The sequence below is a fragment of the Orbicella franksi genome, chromosome 1 (genome assembly GCF_964199315.1).
Source record: "Orbicella franksi chromosome 1, jaOrbFran1.1, whole genome shotgun sequence".
Taxonomy (NCBI): Eukaryota; Metazoa; Cnidaria; class Anthozoa; order Scleractinia; family Merulinidae; genus Orbicella; species Orbicella franksi.
In genome coordinates this window covers 29,750,319-29,762,439 of record NC_138145.1, presented here as the reverse complement: position 1 = coordinate 29,762,439, position 12,121 = coordinate 29,750,319, and the positions used below count along the sequence as shown (strand labels likewise).

At 40.0% G+C, this 12,121-nt stretch overlaps 2 protein-coding genes across 2 annotated transcripts; both read left to right on the top strand.

Annotated features, from left to right (window-relative positions):
- The first annotated feature begins 1,663 nt into the window (after window positions 1-1,663).
- LOC145484036 (uncharacterized) lies at window positions 1,664-3,280 on the top strand. Its single transcript, XM_081462642.1, has one exon. It carries the CDS (start codon window positions 2,288-2,290, stop codon window positions 2,963-2,965), a length of 678 nt encoding a protein of 225 aa, XP_081318768.1. The 5' UTR covers window positions 1,664-2,287; the 3' UTR covers window positions 2,966-3,280.
- Window positions 3,281-5,782: 2,502 nt separating this feature from the next.
- LOC145501831 (mitochondrial outer membrane protein SLC25A46-like) lies at window positions 5,783-12,089 on the top strand. Its single transcript, XM_081481218.1, has 8 exons — window positions 5,783-6,054; window positions 7,249-7,291; window positions 7,768-7,825; window positions 8,076-8,153; window positions 8,709-8,809; window positions 9,534-9,593; window positions 9,990-10,047; window positions 10,594-12,089. Exons 1-8 carry the CDS (start codon window positions 5,913-5,915, stop codon window positions 11,203-11,205), a joined length of 1,152 nt encoding a protein of 383 aa, XP_081337344.1. The 5' UTR covers window positions 5,783-5,912; the 3' UTR covers window positions 11,206-12,089.
- Window positions 12,090-12,121: the final 32 nt, after the last annotated feature.

Genomic DNA, 12,121 nt, shown 5'->3' with positions numbered 1-12,121 from the left:
CCCCGATTCCCCGATTCCCCGATTCCCCGATTCTCCGATTCCCCGATTCCCCGATTCCCCGATTCCCCGATTCCCCGTTCCTCGTTTTAAAGATAGCCCGTGTTCAGTTGGATCGTTAGCTTCACTTGTGTTTCTGATCTTCACCATCTTGTCCCTCCCTATTTGCTATGATGGTGAAAGCTGCGTCCCCTATATCGTAGGAGAAACCAAGACACTATATAAAACGACAAAAATGTCGTTTGTTTGCGATCAACTGAAACTTTACAAGTGATGGATAGGATAGTTTTCTTGCATTTTGCGTTAACAGCGTTATATCTCTGTTGCTGCGGCAATCAACGATAGCGATCTGGGTGACAAGGCGATTTTCAAGGTCATTGCTTGCTTCATTGGATTCATAGCCTCAGGAATGTGTCTGGTTCTCACCATTGTGTCCATAACGGACGTTTTCAAGCTCCAGAGCACATTTTCGCGTCGGTTGCCGAATGCTTTCACGCAGCAAAGACTAACTGATTCGTTTTTGATCAACTTCATTTACTGAAAACTGAGTTAAGACTGTAATTACTAAGGATCATGTCTCGACATGTTGTTTTCTTGAAACAACAGTGAGAGACAATTTGATTGGAGTGATTATTAGTGATTAAACCATCTGGAACAGCTTAGTTTTCTAAGGAACTGTCACCCGTATTTTTGTAGTCGTTTACACGAAAACAACAACAAAAAATGTCAGTTAAATGTAGAACGTGTATATTTTCCATGGGCTCTTATGCCATTTTCTTAGTTGTTCCTATTCAAACTTAACAGTTTTGTTATCATGGCAACATACTGGGTTCCAGACCTCCCCAATATTAAAGGCTTTTCTGGCCACCTTTAGCGATCCATTTTGATATTTGCTAATGGTGTCTCAAACGCACTATCCAGCAAGCATATAATGATGTTAGCTCGAGTTCGTGGCCTCGTTTAATGTTTTTTAAGCTGAAAATCACTAAGTTATTGAAATCACGTGGGTGGGGAATGGAAAAGAGTGAGTTGCCGTGGGAACATAATTTTTTTTGGCGGAGGTGTGTTTCCTGTAGAACTATTAGCCTACCGAGTTTCAATGGATTCTGCTGCAAATTGAGCGAGATAGCTCTATTTATATACTCAATATAATATTGGGTTGAGTTTACGACGTCATCAGTCATCTCATTTGCATATTTTACACATTTTTCAAACTTAAATATTTCCGGAACTAATGCAGATATTTGAAAACGGTAAATGGCGTTTTTATTCTTTCATGGAAGTCTATGTGATACACCTAAAAAATCAATGGGTAAAAATTTGATCATAGTACCACTTTAATTATTTTATGTTTTTAAGCTGTGTGTCGGTCTTTGAATTCACCATGTAACTTGAACTGTAATATGAGAACTAATACCAGCGGGTTATATCGCCATTTTATTAAAACAAAATTTCTTTTGTTTCTCTCGCAGACTGACCCTGTTTTTTCCTCTAACGACATTGAGGCCCATGCGCTTGCACGATGAGCCTCTCTCTCTTTATTTATAGTTTCATAAGCATTCTTTTTCCATATTTACAATTGCTCAAGAAGAGAGGAATGAGGCTGCGTGGGTTCAGAAGACAAGTCACTATTGTAGTGGTGGTAATCTCAGTAAACTGAAGTGTAAAACTGACGCAAAACCTGAAGTTCATTGAAGTGACCGTTTCAACTTGCGCCATTTTCAGGAATACAAGGTGTTGCGCTTAAACTACGTCGTACAAAGTCCCTCTTTCGGCTCCAGTAGCGTTCAATTTATGTTCTATCATTGCTTTTCACAACACCAGTGGCCGTCCCGACTTCGCTTTGATACTACTTCCAGCATTTCCACCACCTTCGGATGACTTTGAGGCCTCCTACGCAGTCGCCTTCAGGGGAGTCGTGAGGAGGCGGTGAATATGACCCCTGAAAACGACTACGTGAGAGGGTAATGATTGCGGCGTTGTAATTGTTCGCTGAGTTAGATTTTCTTTAACGTTAGTTTGATTTTGACTCTTTTTCTGAAAGCAGTTTTATGTTTACATAAATTTTGTCAGTGTCGCTCTGTTCTTAGCTTTTGTTTTGCTTTTTGGCGAAAAATTTTGCCGTTCCTTCCGCCGTGGCTTGTTCCGCTTTCACCCGTCGCTAGGGAGTAAAGAGTCTGGGTACGAAATTGAACTTGTTTACGCAACGCATCCCGCTTGTGTGCTAGTTTTTGTCTGAAGGACGGGGTAGCAAGCTGTCACTTACTGTTGTTCCAAGAAAACATCCACAATGTATATGCTCTGCTGCTGGCTGAAGATTCTATATTACCTCGGTTTGATTCTATATCATGGTTGCGACGTTTGTTTCGATTGGTTAAATTATCGTAAACTATTCGAAGACGACACAGTCTTTGGAATTTTGATTTCGGCAAGCAGCAGTCTTGATAAATGTATGATCTTCTTTTTTATCAGCTGTGTTACCGGTACTGTGTTCAGCATAATCATGATCGTGACGTACGGATATTACATCACGTTCCACTGGTATTGCATTCACCATGCAAGCTACCGATCCGCTAAGTATTCAGATGGTGAATTTTCGATCTTCAGCGATCGTGGATGTGACAAGAAATGCAACCGCAAATTCGTCGCACTTGAATTATGGGTATCGGCTCTGGAACTTTTCCTTAAAGATGACATTCAAAGCGGTATATTGTTTTGGATTTACACTTCGCAATTTATCAAAACCAAACCCTACTGGCAATTCATCGTCTTACAAGCCTGCAGCATTACAGCACACTTGAAGCTGGGAATATGTTTCATGGCAAAATTGTTTGGATGGGGTGCAGGCGAAGAAACCTGTTGCGATGTTTCGTGTGCTAAGATCTTGGCCTCTGTGATTGGATTGATGGGCTCAGTAGTTTTCTTAGGCCTAACTGTGGTGTCCCTCGTGGAAGCAGTAAACGTTTAATTAAACTTCAGAGCAAATTAAGGCATTTCGCGATAAAGAAATGAACTACTGTTCGTTGACTACTGGATCATAAATGTGTTGTTCAACCAATTAGCAAGTGTGTCCATAAACGCCGGTTCGTACTCTATATCGCTTTTTCTATCCATCACTTAGAGCTTGCACCAGATCCAAAAATTATTTGAAACTCTGGATTGAGTACTTCATTGTTATAACTGACATACTGACATGGCAATATGCACAGTTCCTCCAGTCATTTCCGGCCAAGAAGCAATGAATGTGAGTAGGTCATTGAGGTATTTGTCGCGACAAATCTTGTAGTCGTTTATCGCTGTAGCGCAGCAGTTACTTTCGAGTTACATTATGTCCATGTACTGTCAATGTGACCCACACTACATTCTGAAACATATATATGAGAGTAACACAGGATTACAGCTCTACTTCAAACTTCAGACGTAGCGTCTCCGAGAAATGGCCGGTTTTCTGAGAAATAATTCAATTATTCATTAACATTACAGAGTAGCAATTTTCACATAGGAATATAATAGTCACTATGTATTGGATTGTTTCAGTGAAACTAGTATGTTTATTTAGTTTCCTTCGCTTAGTCCTAGCTAATAGTAAAACTGATGTAATGACGTTATGTTTTAACCGCGTGGAGAAGAGTCGAAAGAAATAAAAGTTAGTATTCTCGCACAGGCTGGCCAGAAGCCAACCTCGCTCCCAGGGTCTCTCCTCGCTCCAGGGAACGGGAAGAGGAGACACGCCAGAAGCCAGTAGCCATAAACGAAAGGGCCTAGGGTCTTACTACGTAGGTGCTTGGAATGTTACTGTCATGGATTTCAAGCAATGCTTTTCTACTACTTTGAATGTTTTTGCATAACTCAACTTTGGCACTCACACGGAATGCAGCGTGGTCCTGAGCAAACTAGGGGTCTGTTTTATTTAAGGCCTATGAATTTTGTTGTTCAGTCCCCCTTAGGCAACGGCCTTGAGACAAACAGAAATCTTACGATAACAAGGGGCGCTTTCCATTCAACAAAAATCACCCGTTCAAATTTTCGGAATTTTCGCTGGTCGAATGGAACGCGTCCGACCGCTTCCCAGAATTCGAGGTCACGTGCTCTGCAACACAGGGCATGCTGGGTGAAACTTTGTTGTGTTTAAAAATGGCGAACTTTTTGAACATTTTCGCGGCTTTAGAGCAGGATGACTGTGAAACAATAAGTTGTACCATTCTCAATAGCAACGACGACGTAATACTTCTGGCTGCAGTTGTCTGCTTTGTGCTAACTTGATTTAACAAAATGGCAAAACGGCGGGAACAGAACTACTGACGAGCGAAAGTCGAAGTTAGCGTAATTCGAGCAAGATAAAAAAAAAAGCATAACTACAGCTGTAACATACCGTTGCTGGTTGAAGGAAACAAATTGCTGCATTGATGCTGTAGAAAAAGACTGAAATCGTTCGACACAAAGCTACACGCTGAGCATTGATACGCTGCTCCGCCCGCCTTTATTGCTTTTTCAAGTGTCCACGTGAGCTCACGCTCGGTAGGGAGACTAAATCCGACATCTCTTGCGAATGGAACACAAAATTTTCGATAATTCCGGAAATTCCATCAAAGAGGGTGCACTCAAAAGGTATTCCTAAATTTTCGACAACTTTTCCCGGAATTTTTACGTTCCATTTAATTTCGGACCGGAAATCTCGGAATTTTTGGTCGAATGGAAAGCGCTCAAGGACGGCACCAACTTTTCTGAGTCCGCGAGAATGAGCACCCCCATAAACCCATGGTTTCACAGATACCGCTGATCACTGAATGTGGTCCAGGTCATTCTTATCATTCGGTTGTGTCCAAGATGGACAACCGAGGAGTACTAGGAGTGAGTTCCGAGTTGAGCAGTTTTCGGAAACTGATGGCGGACTATAGCAGTACCAATCATATAATATGCGAATTAGTTGCCAGTGGTAAAACTATGTTGATCAACAAGACAAGTACGTTTTTATTTACCTGACATGTTAAGAATAATGTGTAGAGAGTAAAGCAGTGAATCGTGCGGCAAATGCTGTATATTTCTTTAGGTATCTTCCCTTCTAGTTCTTAAACCGTAAATTTGTACGCTGTAGACACTGTAGACGTCTTTGACTTAGACACAAGAGTTTTTAAATAAGTCTTTCCTTGAGGACGAATTTTTTATTGAGCTCTTGATTCGGCAGCCGTCCTGAATTCAAACTTCCTTTGCCTTGTCCCTCTGGCCGGTAGGATCCTGAAAATACTACCGGCCAGAGGGTCAACTTGTTGCTGCCTCAGTGAGTGAGCCTGAAGCGAACGAACGCGGCAGCTCTCTAATCGGGAGAACGGCCTTGAACGCGTTTTTGCAAAACGCAAGGAGTTGTGGTAGCGGTAAGATCAAAGGCGCAAGGGATTGTGGTTACGTGCGAATGGAGAAATTAACATGCGCTGTTTTCAATGTGCTCTCTCGCGTTGAAGAACGTTCGGAAATGAGGTTTTCTCAGCTGTGTAAATTGCTCTGGCTTTTTTTACGCTTCTAGTATCTTCAGTATTGCTTTGCAGTGAGTGAGCCTGGACAACAGAAACATCAGTTTTACAGAAACAAAGACGTTCGTATTGTGTGATCGTCCGGGCGAGGGTAGTTCTGGAAAGAACTGTTTGCTGTACTGTAGTACAAACTATTTTCAACGACTGACTCTGGACCCGATTAAATTGTTTAGTCAGAGCACAAAATAATTAGCTCATGTTATACGTAAATGGAATATATAGAGGTATAGTTGCATTACATAGCTTTTAGGGGTCCTTAAGATGTATATTCTCCTTCCTCTCTTCATCCCTGGGGACGAGTGAAAAAATCCTCGTTAATCCCCAGGCCCCACAAGAGGATGAAGCACGGTCGAAGGACTGGGTAAGAAGTTGACGGGAAAAATCAAAATGGTGTACGACAGACTGAGGGGCATTGAAAGGGAAAATTTGCCTCTTTCGCGGCAACAAGCCGTCGATGACCAGGAAACAGTAGCGCAACAAAATGTTTTATCGTCTATCAATGGGAAGACACCAAAAGAGCATCAGATAGGTGAGTGATTCAGCCAAGAACGCGTAAACTAGTTGTGCAAATGCCAGGAACCCAGTGTTAATTGCGAAGAAAATAACAAGTTAACTTAGAATGTATTATATAACTTAATTTCCATCGTCAAATATTGAAGATATTCGTTCTACATTTATTAGCTTTACTGTTAGGTATTTATATGTATGTATCCAAAATGTTGAAAATCAAGGTCAAATTATCAAAATTAAAATATAACAAAACAGTAGAAGGGGCCTGTTGCCCGCCTATATCACATAGCAGGCTTGCTATTTAGTTTATTTACTAAATGCTGGTATTTGGCTAATTAAGGAATGATCAATTAGTAGTCACATAAAACAGAGCCCTAGTACAATTTAGACAACATATTAAAGCTGTTTTTTCCACCGGTTATATCACACTGCCAAATCTAAAACAAAATCAGTTTGCATTTTGTCATAAACAACAACACACAAGGTATCCATTTGCAAGGTAAGGGGGTTTGGGAGATAGGAGGTTAAAGAGTTTAAGCGGGAGTTCTAAGATGATGGGAAGCGGGAGTTCTGAGAAGGTGGGAAGCAGGAGAGAAATGCAAAATGCTAATTATTGTCATTTATGTATATGTTAGAATTACTTTCAACATAAAAACCCAAATATTATTTGACTTGCATTTAGCATCTTCTGAGACTTCTGACCAAAAAACAAACAAAAGTTCGCATTTCAGCTAAGAAGGAGGTTAACTTCCTGCAAAATTGTAAACCCTTTTACGGTAGTTATGTCAAAGATCACGAAATGCCAGGCGGCATAAGTGCATGTGTGTCATGTGAGCTGTCAAAGGAGGTGAGCAAGACAAGCCAGACTGAATACAGATTATTAAAAAAAGGAAATGCCTAAGAATTGCACAGTTAAATGATTGGGTTTTGTTTGAGTCTCTTGATTTACAGGGGACAGGAACAGGATGGGAAAATGTGGGAGTCAGGAAGTATAGGTACAGGTAGCAGGTACAGGAAGTCGGAGGCCCTGATTCCCCTGCCTCTCCCCCCCCCCCCCCCCCTTTCCACACACACACAGACACACACGCACATAAAAGGGTTGTAGTAGAACCTTGCTGTACTGTTGGCAGAGAAGAAACTTTCCAGTTTGTGTTCAACTCTTGAGTGAAAACTACCTGTAATAACTAAGTTTTCTGAATTCTTTCCTTGACAGAAAGTACACAAAGACTTGTTGGTTTTGCCATTGGAACTGGAAGGTAACCATGATGATGTAGTTACTTTTATTATCTTTATTATATTTTCCTTATTGGCAGTGACAAAATCTTCTTTATTGCCTGTATAAATTTGATGCTTGTATGAACATAATTTGCATATAATGTATAATCATAACAGTCTTTCTGTAAGAAATCATCTCATATAAAGAGAAGCAATTTTAATGGTTTACATGTTAGGGTTAAGATCCAGAAAGTTTGGCATTTTCATTGTGTCGCATCCATACAAATATATCACACTATTATTTGGGTTATGGGACATAACATGGCAAGAGGTTCAGTAGCTTGCTTGTGAAATGGATGGACTGACATTATGGAGTTTTCTTTTTTGTTTGCCTTTTAATTTGATGAACTTGTCTCTTCTTTAGATTCAGAAGTCCTTTCCTATCTTGTTATAAATTTGCAAATAATTTTCTAGTTATTTATAAAGCAACTAATCGAATATATATTGTGTTTTTTAGTATTCTAGCTGCACAGTTTCTGACACATCCATTCACAGTCTTCAGGAGACAATGCCAGGTACTTACTGTGTTAGATTTTATCATCAGTGAGGGTGAGCTTTAAACTTTAGATAAAGATCCACAAGCAAGTTTTTCTTTGCCCAAAGAAAAAAGTGTCTTTCAGTAGTTTTATTTTGCACTGATATTTCCAGGAGTGCATAAGGTTTACCACAATCTGCAAGCTTCATATGAAATTTTGTGGAATTGCAAGTATCTTTGAATTGTACAATATTTCTGATAACTTTTTGTATAACTTTTTTGTACATCAGGTAAATCATGGTGCTAGGAAGTACCACCTGTCACCATTCACTGTGTTCCAGATTTTACTCCGTGTGAGACGAAACCAGGTCAGTTGAAATAAAATCTAATGGAACATATCAGGATAGAACTGACACGAGAGTTGAAACTGTGACATAATGCAGAATGTTTTTTATGCATGCTGTCTGCTTCAAGGGAGTTTCTCTTCCTTATTTTAAAGTAATTTTACAATCATTTTGCAATGATATTCAGTTAGGAAGGTTACTAAAAAAATGGAGTCATTCTCAGGCAGCAAAGATTGTTATTAGCTTGCAGAGTGAGAACCAGGCTTGAGCATGCCAGTAATTTAAATTTGAGTGAACTAACCTGAATCTTGGGACAGTTCATTGTTTACAGGAGAAACCAACAGAACACATTCAAACCATAAAACAGCATTGTTGCAGCCAACCATACTTTTCATTGATAGCCATTCAAACTGCAGACGTATACTATTTCCTTCTGACATCCGCATACATGCTATTCAGAAAGAGACTTCTAGACCATACTGAACAGATGCCAGCTTTGAAAACATGGCTGTCTTGGGACACTAAGTGTGCTATTTGTAGTGATGACATAATTTTGTTAATGTGATTATTTCATTGCAGGGTTATGGTGCTCTGTGGAAGGGTTGTGGAAGTACCTATGTCGTGTGTGCTGTCAATTTCTTTAGTGAAGCAGCAATTAGCAGTCTGACTCATCTACCTCAGTAAGTTGCACAGCACAACACTGTGTTACACAATAGAACAATGTCACTTTGTGAAATCAGTACAATGTGTCACAAAGCAGTACATTGTTAGGCACATTAAAATAATGCTTCTCTTTCACAATGCTTACAAATGTTCAAAAGTGGGGCTTGGAAAGAGCTACACAAATGCTTTTTAACCTTACAAATCAAATTAAGAAGATATCTCTGCAAAGTACATGATGTGTGTTTAAAACATTTGCCAGCCCTCTTTGAGATAGTAACAAGAATTAAAGGGGCAAAGGTGGGTAGCCTGTGTACTAGGCACAAAAAATGGTGAGGTGCGAGATTGAGCTGTGTGACATACATATCCTGTAACAATCAAACTCTCTTTATTGTGGTAGTAATAATGGAAATTGCAGTTACAGATTCAGGTATAAGTAGCAGATAGGAAGATTTATTTAACCCCAACTGTTGGTGTAACACACCCTAACCATGTCATGCCACACCCAAAAGGCTGCAGAACACTGTTTTCTGAATAGACCCTTTGCACGATCTGGTCCCATGGTACGGAATTAATTATGCTGGGACGCAAGTTACGCAGTGGGACTTCCAAAACAAAGGAACTTGTACCAGTCCAGCCCGACTTTCCTTGGTGGAGCTGCTTAGCTGAAAATAAGGTTCCTGAATTGATGTGTTCAACGAATTGCTCTAAATTCTATGTTGTTATTGTTGTTTTTTTTTTCAGTGAAACTCCTGATAGAAAGAGTTCTTGTAAAGAAGTAGGAGGCCATCTTCTTTTAAAAGGGTAATATCCTTTTGCACTTGAATTGAGTGTGGCCAGGACCATAACTACAGCTGTAAGCTTCTAATTACAATCATATACATGTACATGTGTATGGGAGGTTAAAAATACAGTCTGTTAATGTTTTAGGCCATGATGGAATGTCTGCTCAGGAGAGGTGTCATTCCCGCTATGGGATGTGCTCCAAATTACATTTTGCATAGGTTTATTAATAACTGTGTCACTAAAGGGTTTACAAGTCATCAGTATAGCTGTTACGTGATGTTCATGAACTGCTGCCCTTTTCACCTCCCTTGATTTGACACTTCTCCTTTGCAAATATTTTGTCCTGCTTACAGTCTCCTGAATGATCTCACCAGACAGAATATCTTCATATACTGGTGTCTTAATGTCTTGCAGATTAAGTTTGGCCATTAGTATGCCAGTCGCAGCAGCAAGCTTAACAGAAACAGTCAAGGTAATTAGCATTTTTGCACACTTTTGCCCACACATTTCATATTAAACTTTACATCCTTAATTTGGAGAGCAAGATTAATAGAAATTATGCTTTCTGGTAGACTGATGTCAGAAATTGACTGAGCCTGCAGTTAATGGCAAGTTTGTTGCTTGCTAACATAACGTGTCGTGACGTGGCAATTTGCTGAAGGCTTGTGCTGTTTTGTGATTGGTCAGCCAACTAGCAGTACTTTTTTCAACTAACAGTAACTCTTTGTGTGTGTGTATCCTCTGTACATCTTCTCTACAATATTCCCTGCAACATTTCAGTATAACGTCTTGGTTAGAAATAGAATAGCAACTAAAGCAGTATCAACCAGTAATTCTTGATCTGAATTAAGAAGCAAACATTCTGAGGTAGTCTTTGAAAATTTGTTCACTAAAATTGTTTGTGCATCGATGGAGAGTTTTCATGAACAAACTATTGCAGTGTAGTTCGTTTGGCCATGTATTTCCCTTTTCGTTTAGCATGTCAGATGACTTATTTACTCACTTCCATTTCCTTTAGAGCGACCTCACACGTGACCAAGACAACATACTGGACAGCTTAAAAGACTGGATGTACCGCATTGTTGGCTGGGATAGATCTTCAGGTCGACACGGCCGCCTCCTGCCCATGTGGACCCTGGTGCTGCCCACAATACTTCACGGCTTGCTCTCTTACATTCTGGGCACATTGATTCAACACTTGGTACTTTTGAAAATGAAGGGTAGGGGCATACACACATCACCTGATACTGCCCCTACATCATCAGATGAAGAACCTCCAGGTCCCACAGACATGGCCCAGACATACTACCCAGAGCTTGTGGCCAATTTTCTGGCCTTGTTCATCCCAGAATTCTTGTTGTATCCTCTGGAGACAGTTCTTAATCAGCTCTATGTCCAGGGCACACGGACCATCATTGATGATCTGGACACTGGTAGCGGTGTGGTACCGCTGTGTACTAACTATGACGGTATGTTGGACTGTGTCCGCTCCATCTGGAGGGATGAAGGAGTCGGAGGATTTTACAAGGGCTTTGGTGCCTTACTGATCCAATTGTTAATCCATTGGCTCATTCTCAAGATGACTCAGTTTGTGTATAGAGAAATGTCCCGAGATTTTAAGGGCAAATAACTTAGTTAGGACCCAAGAGAAAGTGATTTAGAACCAGTATAGAGATATTTTATAGAGTTCGTCTGTTACAGTTGTTTGTGGTGCAGATGAACTCATGGAGCAACTTCCCTTGTTGAAATAATTGAGAACAATATTGGTTGGAGGTTGTCTGATACCCACAGATATGAAAGATGATTTTACTAACTAGAATTTACGCGTGTCGAGATTATTCCGTATTTTTAGCTATTAATCTATTATATCTTCTCAAAAGAAGTTGTTGTGTGTTCGTCCTGAAAACCTTTATTTATATTGTCAGTAATACTAATGCTCGCTCCACCAGCACAGTTTTCTTTGATAACCTAAATTGTCAGCGGTCACCTTGACCTCTCTCGTAAGTTGGCCATACTTTACGAAAAAGACTCAAAAAGCCATAGTCATCTTTAAAGAAAGTTTTGAAACAGTATTACCGGAATCCGCGAAATTTCTTTCTTCTCGAGTCTTTTCTTTTTCTGAAAAGCGAGTTCTTAAATTTGCATAGTATCTTGGGGTATTTTGGGCTCGTTTCGTTGGGATATGCTCCGAGTATAAATGAATGCATTGGAAAACCTAGATAGTTTACGCTATAGAAAGTAAGATATCTCCCAGAGTGATTCCTCAGAGGAGCGGATTTTCAACATTTTGGAACAAGGATATGAGTAGTACTTCGACTTATTGTGGTTTCGGAATGGTAGAAGTAAGTCCTAAATGAACAGTTTTGGTGTTAAACTGTTTTGGTGCTTGTAAAAGTAGGCCTGGGGTATGGTACCTGTAAAATGCACTACTTCATTCCTTGCCTTGTCATTTCGAAATAAAATTCTGCTACACCCTGGAACATGGTCTCCTGATTAAAACGTGAATAAATTTCCGAGGGATCTCAGTTTGTTTAATTAGTTGAGTA